The sequence below is a fragment of the Lepidochelys olivacea genome, assembly GCF_965140295.1.
Source record: "Lepidochelys olivacea isolate rLepOli2 genome assembly, chromosome: 11".
NCBI lineage: Eukaryota > Metazoa > Chordata > Testudines > Cheloniidae > Lepidochelys > Lepidochelys olivacea.
The window spans coordinates 2,474,847-2,495,757 of record NC_140421.1 but is presented as its reverse complement, the minus strand read 5'-3'; the positions used below and the strand labels follow the sequence as shown (position 1 = coordinate 2,495,757).

The 20,911-nt window shown below is 47.0% G+C and overlaps 1 protein-coding gene across 2 annotated transcripts in view; it reads right to left on the bottom strand.

Annotated features, from left to right (window-relative positions):
* The window catches only part of ARPC2 (actin related protein 2/3 complex subunit 2), a 34,579-nt gene extending 14,215 nt beyond the window's left edge, over positions 1-20,364 (bottom strand). Inside the window, exons 1-6 of one of the 2 annotated variants that reach the window (XM_084643525.1) lie at positions 20,243-20,364; positions 9,288-9,322; positions 7,999-8,111; positions 4,650-4,695; positions 3,810-3,996; positions 3,132-3,225 (exon numbers count right to left, since the gene is read on the bottom strand). In XM_084643525.1, coding sequence (XP_084499651.1) covers positions 3,132-3,225; positions 3,810-3,996; positions 4,650-4,695; positions 7,999-8,111; positions 9,288-9,322; positions 20,243-20,316 — 549 coding nt within the window. In that variant the 5' untranslated portion in view covers positions 20,317-20,364. The remainder of the gene's footprint in view (positions 1-3,131; positions 3,226-3,809; positions 3,997-4,649; positions 4,696-7,998; positions 8,112-9,287; positions 9,323-20,242) is intronic. The other variant, XM_084643526.1, reaches the window with a different exon arrangement.
* Between the last annotated feature and the right edge of the window lie 547 nt (positions 20,365-20,911).

Below are 20,911 nucleotides of genomic sequence, written 5' to 3'. Positions count from 1 at the left end.
AGCCCCCTGCACTGATGTAGGACCAAGTAAACCTAGACCATCCTGAACAGGGTTTTGTCCAACCTGTTCTTAAAAACCTCCAGTGATGGAGTTTCCACAACTTCCCTTTGAAGTCTATTCCACAACTTAACTATAGTTAGAAAGTTTTTCCTAATATCTAACCTAAATCTCCCTTGATGCAGATTAAACCCATTACTCCTTGTCCTACCTTCAGTGGACATGGAGAACAATTGATCACTGTCCTCTTTATAACAGCCCTTCACATACCTGAAGACGTATCCAGTCCCCCTCAATCTCTTTTTCCAAGACTAAACATGCCCAGTTTTTTTAACCTCTTGTTATAGGTCAGGTTTTCTAACCCTTTTATCATTTTTGTTGCTTTCCTTGGGACTTTCTCCAATTAATCCGTATCTGTCCTAAAGTGCAATGCCCAGAACTGGGCACAGTGCTCCTGCTGAGGCCTTCCCAGTACTGAGCAGAACGGGGCAATGATCTCCCATGTCTTACATACGACACTCCTAGTAATAGTTCCCAGAATGAGATAAACCTGTCTTTGGAACTGCATCACAGAGCTGACTCGTATTCAATTTGTAATCCACTATAATCCCCACATCCTTTTCAGCAGTACTGCAGCCTAGCCAATTATTCTCCATTTTGTAATTTTGCATTTGAGCATGAGCATCCTTCCTAAGTGAAGTACTTTGCACTCGTCTTTATTGAATTTCATCTTGTTGACTTCTGACCAATTCTCCAATTTGTCAAGATCCTTTTTAATTCTAATCCTGTCCTCCAAAGTGCTTGCAACCCCTCCCATCTTGGTGTCATCTGTAATTTTATAAGCATCCTCTCTACTCCGTTACTCAAGTCATTAATGAAAATACTGACGACTACCAGACCCAGGACTAACCCTTGCAGGACCTCACTAGATGCGCCCTCCCAGTCTGACACAAACCATTGATAACTACGCTTTGAGGGCACTCTTACAACCAGTTTGCATCCATCTTATAGTAATTTCATCCAGACCACATTCTATAGTTTATTTATGAGAACGTCATGCGGGTCTGTCAAAAGCCTTACTAAAATCAAGATACACCATGGCTACTGCTTTCCCCCATCCACTAGGCCAGAGACCCTGTCAAAGAAGGAAATGAGCTTGGTTTGGCATGATTTGTTCTTGACAAATCCATGCTGGCTAGTCCTTATAACCCTATTAAACTCTATGTACTTACAACTTTATTAATAAGTTGTTCCAGTATCTTTCCAGATATCAAAGTTCGGCTGACTGGTCTATAACTCCCCAGATCTTCTTTGTTCCCCTTTTTACAGATAGGTATTTTGTTTGCCCTTCTCCAGTCCTCTAGCCTCATCGGTCCTTCAGGAGTTCTCAAAGATAATTGCTAATGGGTCTGAGATTGCTTCAACTAGTTCCTGAAGTACCCTAGAATTAATTTCATCAAGCCCTGCCAACTTGAATATATTGGACTTATCTAAATATTCTTTAACCCATTCTCTTCTCATGTTGGCTTGTATTTCTTCCCCCTTGCTGTTAATATCAACTGTGTTGGCTATAACATTTCCTTGAGCAATTCTTTCGAGAGAAGCTATATGCTCTAATAGGATTCATTCTTGGAACAAAGAAGGAAACAGCCTGATTCCTGAATGCAGCATAACACTAAGGCAGGACTGGCCCAGGCAAGGAGCATCTTCAGCACACCCCTTCCCCCCCATTTATTAAACTTTTCAATACCTTATTTTTATTGCATTTGTAGCCCATTTCACGCCTTTGATGCATGACTTGCACGCATGATTTATCCTTGTCATACAAGACAATAAATTTGCATGCTAGGATCTGTAAATCTGTATTTATTCATGCCATATACAAGCAAAGAAAAAAATTCATTTCCTCTATGCTTTCAGAATTACACAATAAAACAAAGTTCACAATATCGCAACTGGGCTCTCACTTCACTTTGTTCTTGTATCTCACTGAATGACTGGCAACACCCCGCCCCGTATATACCCGCAAGGGCATGGCTGACAACATTCTAGGAGATTCAAGGAAAATGTAGTTCTCAGAATGTCTGGAATGTTCCACGAGATTCTACAAAGGCCCAGAACATTCTAGGAGGTTAGTGAAAAAACGAATCCACATAATAGAATACCTGAAACATTTTACTTCAAATGTTCTATTTTCCCTTTTGTCGCTAACAAATACAGCCCCTCTCCCCGTCCCCAGCACCCCAGGTGGTAGCCTGCCCCTATATCCAGCCCCGCACTGTGATCTGGACCAGCTTAGAGATAATGCATTTTTGGATGGTCCTGTCTACTATACAGGTACAAAGTGACACCAGGGCATTTCCCATACTAACAAAGGTTTGCTCTGGTGTCCTTTGCCAAAATTCAACCTTCCCCTACCGTGCTGACTTCTAGCTGGCTACTGCTGAAACCTACACCATGGGTGGCTGCATTTCAATGGAATCGTGTGTATGCTGAAGTATTCTTTGATTAAAGGAATTACGTAAATATGTAAAAAGAACAGGAGGACTTGTGGCACCTTAGAGACTAACAAATTTATTAGAGCATAAAGCTTTCGTGGGCTACAGCCCACTTCATCGGATGCATAGAATGGAACATATAGTAAGAAGATATATATATACACACATACAGGTAAGTTGGAAGTTGCCATATGAACTGTGAGAGGCTAACTAGCTAAGATGAGCTATTATCATCAGGAGAAAAAAAAACTTTTGTCGTGATAATCAAGATGGCCCATTTAGAGAGTTGACAAGAAGGTGTGAGGATACTTAACTTAGGGAAATAGATTCAATATGTAATATGATCAACTGTGTTAAGCCAGCAAGGAATTCAATAGTTAAAGACACCAACATGACAGACCAGACGAGAAGAGAAACTGTCTAAGCTCATTAATGTGGTACGGCCATCCAGTAGAGTTCTGTCCCGCACAGAATACACTGCTGTGAAGCATTTAAATGCATTAAGCCACCAGTGATGCCACTTCAGTTCAGAGTCTACTTGTTCAGTGATTCTACTTTGAGAAGAAGTGGGTATATTTCTGGATTATGCCATTTATAAACACCTATAAACAACTCAATGTCCTTCAGGTTCCATACCTGCATGAACACCTTTCCAATCACCACGTCATCGTCATCCTTAAATACTGTGCTGAACACAACCGTAACACGGTCCTTCTTTGATTCAACGTACCTGGAGGAAAACCAAGCCACTGTGAGGACAGGCTTAAAACTTCACATCTGGAACACGCACAGCTTGCAAACCAGTTTGCTGCTGCCACATACAACCCAGATGAATGAGGCACAGCCACCAGGTGATCTGTGTCAGCATATTCTTGTGATAAGTCACAAGATGGGCTCCATGCAGCGAGCTGTAGTAACTGCAAGAAATACTGGCCATACTCAGGGACAGCTGCTGGAATATATCAAATCCCTTCTTGGCCTGGAAACTTGAGCATTCCACAGGGAACCAGGCACAGCATTCGAGAGTTGAACTCCATTGTCCCCCACAGTAAAAGGTGATGTCACTAACAGGTCATTGGGTATTAAACCTCTGTCAGTCAGATGGACAAGCGTTGTCTTAGCTACACACCACTGACAGGCTGAAGGATAAGCAAGCCAACGCATAAAACACTGGGGACTTCGCAGCTTACCACAGGACTTCCTACACGTTTGAACACAAAGACCTGGAGCAGATTTAAACACTGCCTGACAACTTTCCTGTGCTGATGAACACTGTGGGAGCGGCAGGACAGGGGATGCACTCTGCATGCTTACATCGTCTCATCGTCCCTGTAATGGATGACAGCTCTCTTCTCCCCATCCTTCCCCTCTTCCTGGCATTTGAAATACTTCTCGAAGACAGAGGCAAAGCAATTCCGCTTCAGCATGCCAGCTTGGTGCACAATGGAATCCTTGGCTGCAGGAAGGTTCTCCAGGTCATATAGCAAAGAGACATTGTAACCTGGAGAGGGAGGTTAACCCACCTTTAACCATTTATAATCTTTCTTAAATAAGAGACGTTAGACACTTGCAGAGGCAAAATCCTACTGGGCAAACCCTTCCACATTAGCTTGTAGGTTGTCTCCTTCTCACCCCTTCCGAAGCCCTAAAGGGTGTGGGACCACACTAATGTCAGCGTGACACTTTCTAACTCAGAGGAGGGAGCGGCCATCTAACTGAACTCAGAGCGAGGCCATGGTAAGATTAAGCTTTCTTTCCCCATCTCAAAGGCAGAAGCAATGGCTCAGTAGTTCCTGCTCCTAAATTTTGTAATGTGTGAGTAGGAAGAGAGGTTGTTGCAAGTAACCATGGTTTTCTGAATCTCATTAAATGCTTGTCAGTCTCATCACACAGAACAAAAATCCCTATTGTAAGGAACGGAGGCATTCTCAGGGGTGGAATCAAGAATTATGGTCCGTGCTGCAGACAAACGCTGCCCTACTGTACCCAGCCCACCTTGATTTTTTTTGTTTGTTTTAAATGCCTTTCAGTTGTACTAAGAGCCCAACGGTGTCGAAGCGCAGTGCTCATCTGAACCTCATTTATAAAGCAGCACGAGAGCCACCTTTGCCGTCTGCACACATTTAAAAAAAATGTAATTATATTCAGGCTTACCTGCTTCTGGATTTACCAAGAAGTTTCCATACACTTTCTTCAATAACTAGGAAACAGACAAAACATCAGCAGTGTCAGTCTTTCCTTCGCAGCACATCCCACTTTCCCCCCCACTAATACCTTCTCCCTTTTTTCAAAGGTTTTGCCTCAGCTTTCTGGACACTGGTTTAGGCCACGTCTGGTCTTCAGCCAGAACCCCAAATTATGGGCTTTTGCAGGCTAGATCCTCAACAACCCTGTCGCTGGCCTCACTGAAAATTAGTCTCAGGCTTCCATGTTTTACAGAACTAGCTTCCACCTATACTCTGGACAGGCCCCCCACATAGACTATGGTTCCTCAGCCATGAACTCTGGTGCGGAACTGCTGTCCACAATCAAAACTTTCATTTTTAAAAAGGTCTAGTCTTTACAGTGGCAGAGACAATCTTGAAAACCTGAACCAAGCGTAAATCAATTCAGTAACACCTGCCTGGCTCTCTGCAGACAATAGCTCTAAAAGATGTGAACTGCCTCTTTCATCTCAAGTTGGGCTTTGGGGATGACATGATTCCAAGGTGCAAAATTCACCATTTTGTTTTTGTTTTCTATCTCCCTGCCCTGTTGGGACCGACCTGCACCCATACCTTGCCCTGCAGCTCCCCACAGGGGTAGCTGATTATAATGCATGATCCCTCCACTGTTCCATAGGTCAGGCAGCAGGAGCTGGGCAACCAGAGAGGAAGGAGAGCACCAGAAGTGTAAATGCTAAAGAACAGTGCAGCACCGAGGGAAGATTACCCACTGAAGCCAGCTACAAGCCAATCCTTCCTCGCCCCTATTCTCTGGCACATATGGGGCTGGAGGAGGGAGGTTCTGTGCCAAGCAGCTTGGATAACATCCCAGGAGCTGAGCCACCTAGACAGCATAGCGAAAGAATCTATCTTCAAAAGTAATTGGTGCTGAATTTCACATCAATGACTATTTTCACCTTTGAGTTGTAGCTGTGTGTCTGTGAGGGAGCTGGGAACAAGAAGCATTTCATAGCAACAGAATAAATTAATCTGCAGCTGACTTTAGGGGTGCTTGCTGCAGAAGTTGGTCCCGTTATGCCACCTGCTGCACGGGGCCCTGATTCTGCATGACAGGAGACAACAGACATTTAGCTGACCCCGTCTGCTAACGGACTTTGCATCAAGAATTAAGGGATTTTTGCCTGCCAACACCCACATCCAGTGATCTGCATCTCTCTAGCAATAGCTGACAACACAGATATTTAAGCTGTGGTGGGAAGGGCCATTCTGCACTCCTCATGCCATCGAGAGTGCTGGCGAGACCATCAGTTGCAACAGGGGACACGAAATCTTCTCTTCTCCACAGTGCAAAAGACAAATTAATTTAAATGATTTTATTTTAAAATGGAATTGTCATTTCCAAGTACAAGCACGTGATGGATTTAGCGATTTGGAAACCAACATGGATATTTGTATTTTAAAAATATTTTAATTCTCCCTCTAATGAAGAAATACACTGAGAAGCTATATTGGGGGATTCAGAGTAACAGCCGTGTTAGTCTGTATTCACAAAAAGAAAAGGAGTACTTGTGGCACCTTAGAGACTAACCAATTTATTTGAGCATAAGCTTTCGTGAGCTACAGCTCACTTCATCGGATGCATACTGTGGAAACTGCAGAAGACAAACCTGGATTTGTGCTGGAAATGGCCCAACTTGATTATCATACACATTGTAAGGAGAGTGATCACTTTAGATAAGCTATTACCAGCAGGAGAGTGGGGTGGGAGGAGGTATTGTTTCATGGTCTGTGTATATAAGGTCTTCTGCAGTTTCCACAGTATACATCCGATGAAGTGAGCTGTAGCTCACGAAAGCTTATGCTCAAATAAATTGGTTAGTCTCTAAGGTGCCAAAAGTACTCCTTTTCTATATTGGGGGAGCCAGAAATGAGGCCCTAACCTTCCACCTGGAAGCGCGGCCCACAGAGACCACAGATCCCACACACCTACTTGGAACAAGATGGAACAAGATGCTCCAGCTGCGTCTACACTGAACTTTATGTGAAAATCTCTCACCAGTGTGGTAATGCAATTGTCAGAATGCTTGTCTGGCATATTTACCACTGAAAGCGTAGCCCTGGCTCAGAGCGGCTCTAAGCCACATGGGGTAAAAATGCTAGCAGTTGGTCTACACTAGTGCTGCCAGTGTTGTGATCACTAGTGGATTGCACTGATGGGAGATTTGCATAAAAAGTTAAATGCAGACAAGGCTTCTGGGAACCTGTAGTTTCCACAGGCTGTACCTTCTGTATTGAAGGGAAGGGCAGCGTCAGCCTGCTCCTTTACATACTGGTTAAGCATGGTCCTCTGGCTCCCAGTAAGTTCCCACTGCATCCCATGGCTAAGCAAACTTAGTATTCATGAACAATGTCAACAGAAGGCCGTAACAAGATAATCAAATCACTCATACTTATTCAAACACTGTTTGACTGTTCAAACTCTCCCCGTGTTGGAATTCTCTAGGTTTGAGACACTTTCCAGTCATGTGTAAGTAACTCCAAGAGTTATGAGAAATTTCCCCCTAATTTCACAGGAAAAACCAACAAAAGACACCCAAAGGTAAAGTGCTGCATGTCTCTCTGCTGAGACACACGGCATGAACCCCATTAGGTAACATGAGGAGATTTGAAAACTAATTCAGGAACTGACTCATACTTCCTGCTTCAAGATCCAACCACAATGCACAGATGTTCATAAAGGCCTTTTCTTTCTACCATAAATGGCTCTCTGCAGCATAAGCAGAGTTGAACAGGAACTAAACCTGCTACAAAAGCGGAACGAGGCTGTGCAGCCTGCAGATAAAGGCGTGTGCATGTTAAAGGCAGCCTTTCATTTGCTTTAAAGTGTGGTTAGAATGAGAAAAGCAGCACTGTGGGATTCCATATTTATTCACACCATGACTTCCTTAGCAAGTGAGTTCAGTTTACAAGAGGGTATTTCTAACTTCTGTTGCCCTACACACCATTAGGGGAATCTGAAAAATCAGCTGTGCTCTTCTACCTCTCATGCTTTCATCAGGATCAAAGGCTCTGTAACTGGAACTTATCAGATATCGATAGGAACAGAATTTAGGCTGTTCTTCCAGAATTGCGCCCACTCTGTGTTGGCGATGGGAGTAACACGGTGTCTATTATGTGGTGCAATTTTTCACTTTTCTTATCCACAGGGCCTCGGTAGGATCTTGATCCATTGTAGTCAGTGGGACCCCTCATGGTAGTCAAGTATGCACAACAGAAAGTGTGTGATCAGGGCCTAGAATCCCAGGAAGAAAGGGAAAATCGGAAATGTGGCCACTCACCTCATCTGCACCATGCTCCTGTAGCTCTTTGTAGAATTTCAGAGAAATACTGATCATCACTTTTGTCTTGTCTCCATTGGGGTTGGAAATATGATAAAGAACTCCATCGAAATCTTGGAAGGAAGCAGAGGAGAAGGAGGTTAGGAACTCATGTAATTTCTTAGTTCCAAAGCATTGCATAATGTAAAAGTTTTTCAAAATAGGAACTGTATGGTATAAAGATCTCCCATATTACTGGGCCCACAAGCACAGTAGCCTGTAATGACGGAAAGAGTGCTAACTTTATGGAGGAATACTGGAGATTAGTAACAAAGACTATAATGATCTTTGACAACTTTGTATCCCAAGCTAAAGTTTAGCCCAGTCTTGTTTCAACCGTCACTGACAAATTTGCCACATCCTTAATCCATACAAGCGTATTGAGACGAAAAGCTCTCTCAGGCAGTTAACTTTTGTCTCTCCACTTGGCTTGAGGGCTGCCATTGGCATCCACACGTCTGACACACTTTGCACCATGTGGGCTACAAATATCTGACAGTGGGGAATTCGAAAGCCAGAAGAGCAGCAGGAAGTGCTCAAGCAGAACGCAGGTAGTACAGCAGTGGTCTCCCTGGGCAGTTTTCTTTCTAGGCTCCCCGCTTTGGTTCAGAAGGTAGAATGGACTGTACGGCCTCTGTTTTGTTTAATTTAAAAGCTCTGTTTAAGGTGGGTTTCTCCACAGAGCAGTAAAACTCTAACTGGTAATTGGAATCGAAAATCTGAACTGCATGATGAATACTTGCTATGTAGTTTTCAAATCAAATCCCATCTCATTGGAGACTAAGCTACAGGGAACAGGCTTTCAGTTTATCTTGGCCATTTGAGTACCTATCATCCTAAATCAGACTCCTATCTGCTGTATCCAGATGGGTGCTACATACCTCATTACACATGCCATTGTGGGCATGAAACATCCTGGCACAGAGGGTAAACAAGTTAAAGCCATTTAGTTCATTCACTTTATAAGTGCTGTGACCATTTAATTCATTGTCACCGGCTAGTGCATCAGGTGAGGAGGATGGATGGAGAAGAGAGCCTAACGAATTCCAAGCACACTTCTTTAAATTATTCCGTCAAGAGGAACGCCTACTAAATATACCGTGTGGCACATACACGTAAAGGCACAGGTTAGTCGATGAAACAAATCTCTCCATATGGTGCTAGGTGAATTCGAGCACACCAAACACTGCGATCATCAGGCCAGACAAGCTTGAATTTTTTAAAGGAGTTAAAAATTTTGTGAACCATACCTGCAAATGTTACTTCTACTGCCTCTGGTTTGTTCCTAAGGAATAGGAAACATCAGATGTCAAAAATCAAATCACAGCCCCCTTAAAAATTGTACAGAAACATTGGTTTACTCGTTTTAAAAAGCAACATGGCCACATTTCTGATTAGGAGAAGTGGCTTTTTCTGAAAGCCCCAACTGTATAACTCCCTAATACTATTCAATTAGGAAAGATGTTACTGACAAGAGTTCTGTACTTTGCCATCTCCCCATCACTCTCACTGTGAGCAATGATTTTACCTCAACCGCTATACCCAGCTTTTGAAAACAATCTTGCCATTTTAGTATGACATTATTCATAGCCTATTAATAGATACCGGAATTCTCCATCGGAGTCTGAGATCCTAAGCAATTAACAATGCATGAGTAGACTTAACATTACTAAGAAATGCATTTTAAAAACAAAATGTATTTATTTTTAGCCTCCCAAGATGACAGTTCCAGAGTCAGTGGTCCCCCTGTAAGCATGGACATCATCATAACCATGTAAAGCATGGCAGGGAACTGCAGCCCGTACAGTACTTTAGGTGTTAGCAGAAAGACCCTTCCTCTGAGCTTGGATCCTGGTAGGTGAATAGAACAGGAAGCTTTTTAAACGTGTTTCGCATCATATAAATTTAAACCGTATCCAGCCATTCTGTTTGTAATTTAGGATTCCAAACAAATACAGACGTTTAAAATATTTCACTTTACCTTCATATGCTCTAAGCTTAAAAGCTTAACAACAATGCCCTGAAAGGTTGCATTTCTCCAGGTGCTGGAGTTAACTGGCACTAACTACTCTGATGGAACTGAGTGCTTATGAAGGATGAACTTGCTATGATCCATGATAAGCGGTTTGCCTGCTGTCTCTGCATCCTGAGAGGTGTTGCTGAAACCATAGCCACTAACATGGCATTCTCTGATGGGAAGAAATACAAAGGTAGCAGTAAGGTATGGGCAGGGAATTCTAGAGGACAAACAGGGTAAACGATTTGGAGATTAGAGAGACGAGGTGGGGGAGCTGGTATCTCTTATTGAAAGAACTTCCGCTGGTCAGAGAGACAAGCTTTCGAGCTTACTCAGAGCTCTAGACAACAGAAGTAGGCCCAATAAAAGATATTAACTCCCCCCACCTTGTCTCTCCAATATCCTGGGACCAACACAGCTACAACAACACTGCATACAATTTGGGGATTGACAGTTTACCCTTTTTGTGGTATATGTCTGCTTATTTTAAAAAGAGAATCTAGTAGCCACTACTGGATGGGTACAAATAATATTAGGAAAAACACTGCTTAAAATATTAGGACCAAAGAAATCTTAAGTGAAGGTGTTTGGCTTTCATCCTCACCCAGATGTATCAAAGGAATGACGCAAAAGGCCCAATTCAGCAAATAAATCAAACTGGTATCTACACAGACATGTCTTTCAGATTGTGCGTGGTCACAACCTGGCTACCCCACTTCTAGATGTTTGACCTTTTGTCGAATCTTGCTCACTGTAGGCAACAACACTGGCAGATGCCAGGCACACCTTGGCATATCAGGGAAATTACACAGAGGCTGGAGGGAGAGCAGTGGCTTGGGATGTGTCTTCATCACCTTGTTTCAGAACCGAACAATGTTAATGGGTTTTTTGCACGATAAAAGCCACTGCTTTGCCCTGCCATCTGCTCTGTTTGCAGACAGCTCCATTTCAGACACTGCTGTGGAGACCCAGGAATGCAGCAAGGTGTGCCAAATTCAGCACAGACATACAGCAAGACTGATGCAATGAAAGGCATTAACATTAGGGCTGAGTGTAACTCATATAATTGCTTTGCTGGGGCAGGAGAGGCACTTATCCTGCGGCTAAGGCCTATGGGCAAGTGGATTTGGTGGGCTTATCCAGCCCTCACTGGTATTAGCACTGGCAGGAAGATGAGACATCACTACTTTCTGTAAGTCAACAGCTGTGAAAGGCAATAGCCTCCTTCACTACAAAACCGGAGAGTCTCAATCTTTTGCACTGCTGCAGCAGCAAAGATAACCCAGCAATTGGAAGAAGTGATGTAAGTGGCCTTGGGGCAGATCTTTTAGTTTAAAAATCACTATTACTTGCTGATCTCTCTCGCTAATCTCTGCTCCCAGCTGGGTCTTGGGAAGTTGCTTCTATATTATAACTTTTGCTCTGGAGTAGGGAGCAGTTCCCAAATCACACCAAATTAATCTCTGCTCCTGGGTATCAGCCCACAGCAGATAAACAGAACTTCCACTGGTGCATATCAACTCACCACACAATGTAAGGTGACTGGCAGGGTGGTGCTCCTCAAGGGGGGGTCCATGAACATAATAGCAAAGGGGTCCTCGTGGCCAGGAGCAAAATATTGTGAATAATGTGCACAGCACCTCCCCCAAAGTATTTTGTTGACCCCACAGCCATGACTAGGGTATTCTTTGATGGGGAGTAATGCAGAGGGATAGAGCAGTAATGAGGCATGGGAGAAAGGAATGCAGGGTGCATCAGTTTGTTTTTGTGAGCATTACATTCACTCAAATTTAAAAGATAGTGCGGACTAGAAATATTTCAGGAAAAGTCCCAGGTAGGGAACTTTAAGGTGGTACAGTTAAACACCCTAGAGTCAGGAAATACACAAGCTAAGGTTGCTTGTGCACCTTTAACTCTGCCCTCTCATGCGCAGGTAATACAGCTGTTTCTAATTACATGATCCCACACCATCTGCCCCGCTCAGAGAAATAGCATTTTCTAGAACCTCACCTGTAAGCGTAACGTCTCCTGCTACTCTATGCTACTCTTGTGCGCGCTGGACCAGAGTCCAGGAAAGTATGTTATACACAATATGTGCAGTGAACAAGGCAAAGACTTTGCTTAAGGGAGTAGAGCCCCTACCCATTTACTTTGCACCTCGCCTTAGACGGCTGTAGAAAAAGAAATACTCACAGGCATTTCTCAACGAGTTTCCCTGCCAGATTTCAACTTAAAGAGATCAAGCCTAAAAAAATTTCAGCCCCACAGCTAAAAGTTTCAGAAATGTAAAACAGGGTATTGGAATGGAAGTGCTCACACACAACACTATCGGTTTAAAATGGGCTCCAAATACAACAGGTGAAGTAGCTGGGATCACTAGTCCTAGTCAACAGACTATGAGGTGCACACGGCATTTAGCCTGCAGATTGCTGGCAAAATCCATTATAAAAGCTCCTTTTAGATTCTTACATTTAAATGACAGGTTTCAGAGTAGCAGCCATGTTAGTCTGTATCCATAAAAAGAACAGGAGGACTTGTGGCACCTTAGAGACTAACAAATTTATTAGAGCATAAGCTTTTGTGAGTTACAGTTCACTTCATCGGATGCATTCAGTGGAAAATATAGTGGGGAGATTTATATACACAGAGAGCATGAAACAATGGGTGTTACCATACAGACTGTAACAAGAGTGATCAGGAAAGGTGAGCTATTACCAGCAGGAGAGCGGACTGGATACAATTAACTTAGGCTTGAATAAAGACTGGGAGTGGATGTGTCATTACACAAAGTAAAACTATTTCCCCTTGTTTATTTCCCCTTCTACAGTTCTTGTCAACTGCTGGAAATGGCCCACCTTGATTATCACTACAAAAGGTTCTCACCCCCCAGCCCCAATAGCTCACCTTTCCTGATCACTCTTGTTACAGTCTGTATGGTAACACCCATTGTTTCAAGTTCTCTGTGTATATAGATCTCCCCACTGTATTTTCCACTGCATGCATCCGATGAAGTGAGCTGTAGCTCACGAAAGCTTATGCTCTAATAAATTTGTTAGTCTCTAAGGTGCCACAAGTCCTCCTTTTCTTTTTACATTTAAATACATCACACGGCTTAAGTAAGGGATTCCTTTAAATTCACAACTACAAGGGCTAGCAGTATAGTACCTACAGTATCACTGCAACCTCTGTTTGCATATTGGTTTGTATATATCCAAGTGGCCTGCACTGTGAAACCTTATTCTTCTTATGTGGAATCTCCATTACTGGAGGTTTGCAACCATGGTAGCCCAGTCCCTACAACCCTCTGCTCATTTCTTTGTGGATGAATAGTCCTTTTGATCCATGGAGAATACCACATCATCCACCCAAGACCTTCTTTCTCTGCATCCTGCTCTTCCACCATCAGCTTTCCCTTCCTGCGCCTGTATACATGCATTGCCCGCTGAAGCTCTTAAAATTGTGGAACCATGTTCCTCAAAATCAGGTTTACTCAATTTGGCACTGAACTGGAGTTCACTTATCCCCAACACAGCTCCCTCTGGTGTCAGCTTGTCTAGGTTTTTCCACAACCGTAAGGTTTCGAACAGTACATCGTCTTCTGCTACAGTGAATAATGAGCTCCTCTTTATCCCTATGTTGCTACCTCAAATTTCTTACAACCCAAATTCACCAAAAATATAACAATCTTTTCTTTTTGCTACATCCTGTCCTAAAAGACAAAGAAAAAAAGGTCCCATACCACAAAATAATTCTATCAGCTCCCCTTTTGTTACCAACTCTAAATACAAGACAGACCTGATTGACAAACCTGTCTGAACCCTGAACCTAAGATGGCTGCAGTTCCTACGAAAGGCAGTTGTCCATTTCCCAACAACGTGAATATTAATCAAGTCCAAACCACACACATGCAATCAAATACTCACTAAATCCCCCATCAGGAACATCTGCTCTGTACTTAGATGCAAGAATACAAAAAGGGTTCTGGCAGGTACAATTTCTTCCTGCTCCACTTCCTCCCACCATTCTTGCCTACCTCAACTGGGTTTTCCTAGAAGATTATTACATTGGCTCATCTATAAGCATGATACATTAACTCCACTTAATGTATGTTGAAGTCCAAATCAGATTTGTCACACCTAGCAGAACTATAGCTTCAAGAAGATCTGCAGTTTCCAACAGGCACGTAACAGCAAACCCTCATCTGACAGCACTTCCTCAGTTTTGACTCGGACCACTGCCAAGTTCCTCAGCTTCATTACTCAGCCTACAAACGTTCGCAGCCCTATGTAACAATAATTAATTTTTAAAAAGAGAGGAAAGATATAATTATAAAGCTTGTTCCAACTGTCCTCATCTTCTATATTAATCAAGAGCACGTGCAAATGCAGACCTGGCCAGTAATGGCACAGAGGATCGTGGCTCACGAGTCAAATGCCTGGACCAAGCCACGGAGGCCCGCGAGGGTCCAGGCAGAGCAACGCACAGGTATTCTAATCTCCAGCTTCGAAGGATAAATATAAACTACTTCAAAGCGCAAAGACTTACACCAGAGGGTCTCAGCCTTTTCCTTTCTGAGGCCCCCCTCAACATGCTATAAAAGTCCAAGGCCCGGCAGTGGGATGACTCAGGGCTCCAGCCAGGGATGGGACCCTTGGGCATAGGCGTGGTTTGACTTCTATTTTGGGGGGGCAAGGGCCAGCGGGGCTCGGGCCAGCTCCACACAGCAGGGTCCAGGGAGGGAGCGCCACCTCCACCTCCTAACTCATCTCAGCGGGCCATCCACTGCCTGGGGCTGTGTGCCAATGGCTACTCCACGAGGGCTCTGCTGGCCCCAGAACCGGGTCCCCACCTGGGTAACTCTGACCAGCTGCGGGAGCAGTCAAAGGGAACTGAGGAACAGCTGCAAACCCAGGTGCCAGCAGCAGATGGGCAAATGCCACGGCTGCCCACTCCATGGCACCACCAGCCAGAGGAGTAGCTGCCCCTCACTGTCTGGCTCCAGCTTCCCGTCTAGGATCTGGCCAGAGAGTGAGAGCTGAGGGAGGTGTGGAGGGTGGAGCTGCTCCCAGGACTGCCCCACTCTGGGTAAGGCACAGCAGTTTTGGGGGGGGGCAACACCCTCATGCCCCCTGAACTCTCCCTTTGGGCTCAGGGCTTCAGCCCCACTGCTCCCAGCTTCAGTGGGAAAGAGCTTAGGGTTTTAGCTCCCTGCCACTGACTTCAGAGAGGGAAGCGGAGCTCAGGGCTTCAGCCCCACTGCTCCCAGCTTCAGCCCCACCGGAAGGCGCCAGAGATGGGGCTTCAGCCCTGTAGTGGGGAGAGGAGGGTGTGTTTGAGGCTTCACTGGGGTTTGGGGTTCCAGCGGTGGGGCCCCACCAACCCCCTGAAAGGGGTCGTGGATCCTCAGGGGGCCACAGACCACCGGTTGAGAACCGCTTCCTTAAAGGACAGAGCGTCACTTTGTAATCATTGGCGTCTATGTACAGGTTTACCCAAGAGGGATAAGATAGCATCTCATGAGGCCTGATGCAGTTTACAGTGACCTGCATTACACCTAGGGAAGGATCAAAGCAAGGAGGCATGGTCTACTGGTTAGAGCAGGGGCCTGGGAGTCAGGTGCTCTGAATTCTATTGCTAGTTCTACCACTCTCTGACCTTGGCCACATGACCTCTCCACCCTAGCATTTCCCCTCATTTATAAGGTGGAGATATGAACCTGGCGTGAGACTTGTTCACAAAATGCTCTGAGCTCCTCGGCTGAAAGGCACGACAGAAATTCAGTGTATTAAGAGTACTGGGACACGGCGCAGCCAAAGAAACGCAGCCGCACGTATCTGGAGCCTTGCTCTATCACACAGAGCACCAGACCCAGACGCACTTCCTTTCTGGTTTGCAGCAGACACGCTGCAAGCATTCACCTTGCTGGCCTAGTGCTGCCTGCTGTGGGACTCCATGAGAGAACCAATAGTTATGTTAAGTCCAGGATTAAAAAAATCCACTTGCCGGTCACCTATTGCAAGCCTTCCCTGGACAGCATGGGGATCTAAGCCATCAATTTTATATCTACCTTTGGCTACACATTTAGTCCTCTAGCTAGCACCCACATATTCCTGTATTAACCACCAAGAGTGCACTCTGTGCTGTTCAAGACCTGATGCATGCCTGGAGAAGCTTACATTCTAAACGGATAGGTTACCCAAATCAGACAACCCGGTTCTACTGCAATTCCAGCTAAAACGATTTAAGACAATAAAACTAAGATGACTTAAACTAAACTGTTCAACAGAAGCACGCCTGAGACAAACTCGCAACCACGACATCCTGCAGAGTTCCCATAGCTCTAAAACCATTTTAAAGGCGAGAGGACAAATGCAAATAGTTAACAGTAACCACTTTTACTCCCAGGGCTGCTTTCTCACTGCAGGGCACAAATGCTGAAGTGTTCTGCTGCAGAAGATGCAGCAGTGCCCCGCAACGAAAGAGTTAAAGTGACATGTATGAAGTAATAAGGGCAATAAATTGTGTGGCTACAGCTTTAAAGGCTCTATAAACCCACCATTAAAGATGGTATGGCTGCATTTTTGTCATGGCTGCCAAAGGAATCATACAATCCGTCACTTTCATGGGTTTTTCTTTGTAAAGAACACCCAGGACTTGACATTCTGGGATTCTTGCATACTGGCGGGTGGATGCAATGAACCATCAAGAACCTCATTCAACTTGGCAGCTCTCATGGTTCGAGTGGGAGACAGAACGAAGAGCTCAGCAATATATGAAACCAGATCAGTAAATTCCTAGCAAGAATTTAAATCCTCCACAGGAAAGGAAAGATTCCTTTTAAAGAAACATATACGGCCCTATCCTGTAAAGTGTTATTAATCTGTCTTTTAAGATGCCTATCACATTGCTAATTTCCATGGGAGTAAATGGGATTCACATTCTGCAGGATCACACCTCTACACAGTACATTTCTCAGAGCAGGGATCTTGCAGCCCAGCTATGTACACCAATGATGTTATAAACTGATCTTAAATGGGAGTTACGCTGGATTTCAGACGTTCTAATATAATTCTATAAAAGCGCAAAGTATCTTTTATCTGAGGCTTTGAAAGTTTTACGCAAGGTGGACATCATCCCTGTTCTACATCTGGGAAAACAGAGCTAAGTTAAGTGTCATGATGAAGGTCATATAACAAGTCAGTGGCAAAGCTGGAACTACAGCTCATGCCTCCTGACTCCCAATCCTGTGTTCTACACATTAAACGTAACTGCCTCTATGATAGCGTGTATGTTCAAGTCTGTCCGCTCTCACCACACACTTGCTCAATTCAAGTTATTTGGACTAAAGGGGGAAAATGATGATTATTTCAAGTAAGATGTCCAGACCTGATTTGTTCCTGAATTCCTATGATTTTGCCCTCATCATGACAATCCTGCAATGGTTCCTAAGATGTACCACGAAAAAATCATAGATAAAATGGCACAAAGCAAATGCCACCAAAGGTCTTAAAATATCATTGTGGACAATCATTCATTGTCCAAAAGGATACACACCAGAGTTGTGGTTTGACTTTGAATAATGGAACACATTTTGAGATCTCAAATTAATAAAGGCATAGACTGAAACCCACTCCATATGACTTATAAGAAATATGACAGCTTGAAAAATACATCCCTGCATGTTTCAGATCCTTGTCTTGACCCTGTGCTTGCCTGGACAAGAGCGCTAGGAAAAAATGCAGAAGTTACAACTTCTTCTCTTATATCACCATGACAAAGGGTCAAAGATTATACAGAAATAAAGCCTATTTGACTCATTTTTAAAAACATAAAAGCAGTGTTTAGATTATTATAAAGTAAAGGCAGACACCACATCAGCAAACCAAGTCTCTGAGATAAGTAGAACCAATCCAGAAACAGCTGGTATTGCATGGAAGTATGGACAATGCAGAGTAGAATGGAAATCTGCAGGCCGGCAACTGTTACAGAACGAGCAACATGGTGATTTTAGTGGTATGAAGCAACAGAATTTGCTTATGCTCAAATAAATTGGTTAGTCTCTAAGGTGCCACAAGTCCTCCTGTTCTTTTTGCAGATACAGTCTAACACGGCTGCTACTCTGAAACCAGAATTTCTGAAGGCAGTACTTTGCTACCTCAACTGTAAGAGCTTTATTAGATAAAAACAGTGTCATGTCCTCCAAGCTTCCTCCAACAGGAAGAGCTCCTCAGTATGAAGCCTCATGACAAATGAGAAACTTTGCAAGAGACAACCTCTAACACACAATATTTTGCTCTATACAGGCCAGGCAAGAGCTGTGCTTTAACAGGGTCAGCTGAGGGCTGTGTGTATAATGTGGTTGCCATGTCTTGGCAAGACTCTTTGCATTAGACGCTTGTAAGGAGAAACGTGATTTGTTTAGAACTAATGGCAGGTTTCAGAGTAGCAGCCGTGTCAGTCTGTATCCGCAAAAAGAAAAGGAGGACTTGTGGCACCTTAGAGACTAAAACTTATTTGAGCATAAGCTTTTGTGAGCTACAGCTCAGCCTACCGAAACTAATCGGGGATTGATCAAAGCTAGGTGGCTATTCAGATTCCTATTTTATCACAAGTGGACAAGGATGAAAGATGAGCATGTTAGTTTGTAAGGGTCTATTCAATGTCTGAAAGCTGGGGGGAAGTAGGAAGAAGCAAGTCTCATTTTGCACAGGTTACCACTATTCTGCACACACGAGGCAAATCTCTTCAAAGAAACCTTAGAGTAATAGATAAGAAGTGGAAGAGGCATGAGAATGGGTCCCTTCCCCCAAGCCTGACACGGGGCCTGTCCGGGGTTCCTGCATGATGCACAGTGAGTGTGCAGAACGGGGGCCGGCAACTCCACCCCACTAAGAGAGGAAGTGCACTTCAGAGAGAACCCCAATGCCTTCTGTGCAAGCACTGGTTTTGCAGGGCCTTGTCGACACACCAGCGTGGCAGGGCTTTAACAATACCAGTATCACGCCGCACAAGCCCCCAGGCGCGGGTGCCGTGACACCAACACAAAGGCGCTCCTACCAGTTTGGCGGATTCCCCTTTAGCGGGAAGGGGCCTGACGCGATCCCTGAAGCAGCACCTTTACGCTGGCATAACTGCGCCCGCACCGGGGGCCGCACCAGGAACCCCGTTTCCGTACGAACCACCCCCCTTTCCCCCCACCCGCAGAGCGGGCCGAGAGGTGCCCTTGCTGCCTGCGGGCAGGACCTCCCTATGCCCTGACTGAGGGACGCCAGGCCCCGGGCCCCAGACACAGGGGCCCCTGCTCAGGTCACTGGGGGCAGGTGCCGCTTGGGCTGCCCGGCTGAGACCCACCCGCTCCCCGCCCAGAACCGCCCCTGGAGCGGGGTGCGGGGGGGGCGGAGCTGAGCCACTGCTGGGCCCGAGAGGGGCCGGTTCCCCCGCGCCGGGCCGGACCCCGCCCGGCAGGGCTCGGCCGGGGCCCAGGGAGGGGGCGGCGCCTGCGGCTGCGGAAGTGCCGCACCCCGGGCGGGCGGCGTGTCTGCCCCCGGCTCCGCCCGCGCCTCCCCGCGGCCGCCGGGTCCCCCCCGCCGGCCCCCCGGGGCTGCTCTGGGCCCCCCCCCCGCCGGCCCCCCGGGGCTGCTCTGGGCCCCCCCCCCGCCGGCCCCCCGGGGCTGCTCTGGGCCCCCCCCCCCGCCGGCCCCCCGGGGCTGCTCTGGGCCCCCCCCCCGCCGGCCCTCCGGGGCTGCTCTGGGCCCCCCCCCCCGCCGGCCCTCCGGGGCTGCTCTGGGCCCCCCCCCCCGCCGGCCCCCCGGGGCTGCTCTGGGCCCCCCCCCCGCCGGCCCCCCGGGGCTGCTCTGGGCCCCCCCCCCGCCGGCCCCCCGGGGCTGCTCTGGGCCCCCCCCCCGCCGGCCCCCCGGGGCTGCTCTGGGCCCCCCCCCGCCGGCCCCCCGGGGCTGCTCTGGGCCCCCCCCCCCGCCGGCCCCCCGGGGCTGCTCTGGGCCCCCCCCCCGCCGGCCCCCCGGGGCTGCTCTGGGCCCCCCCCCCCGCCGGCCCCCCGGGGCTGCTCTGGGCCCCCCCCGCCGGCCCCCCGGGGCTGCTCTGGGCCCCCCCCGCCGGCCCCCCGGGGCTGCTCTGGGCCCCCCGGGGCTGCTCTGGGCCGCCCCCCGGCCCCCGCTTCCGCCCCCTCACCCGGCGGCCGCGCCCTCGAACTTGAGCGCCAGCGTCTCCTCGATGATGCGGTTGTTGACCTCGAGCAGGATCATGGCGGGGCCGCGGGGGGCCGGGGGCGGGGGCGGGCGGGGGGGTCTCAGGGACCGAGGCCGGGGAGGGAGCCGAGCCCGCTGCGCGCACCGGGGACCCGCCCGAGCCTGCGCCGCCGCTTCCGCTCTGTGCCCCGCCCCCGCCGCCGTCACTTCCGCTCGGGGGCGGGCAGGTGCGCGCGGCTCTGCGGCCGGGAGGGGCGTGCCGCTCGTGCGCGTGGGATCCACGTTAGCCTTCAGAATCCGAATTGGTGCACAGGCTCCCGGGTAGCTACAGGGTCCGAGTTAGTGCACGGGATCCACGTTAACCTACAGAATCCGAATTAATGCACAGGCTCCCGGGTAGCTACAGGATCCGAGTTAGTGCACGGGATCCACATTAGCCTACACGATCCGAATTGGTGCACAGGCTCCCGGTTAGCTACAGGATCCGAATTAGTGCACGGGATCCACGTTAGCCTACAGAATCCGAATTAATGCACAGGCTCCCGGTTAGCTACAGGATCCGAATTAGTGCACAGGCTCCCGGTTAGCTACAGGATCCGAATTAGTGCACAGGCTCCCGGTTAGCTACCAGATCCGAGTTAGTGCACAGGCT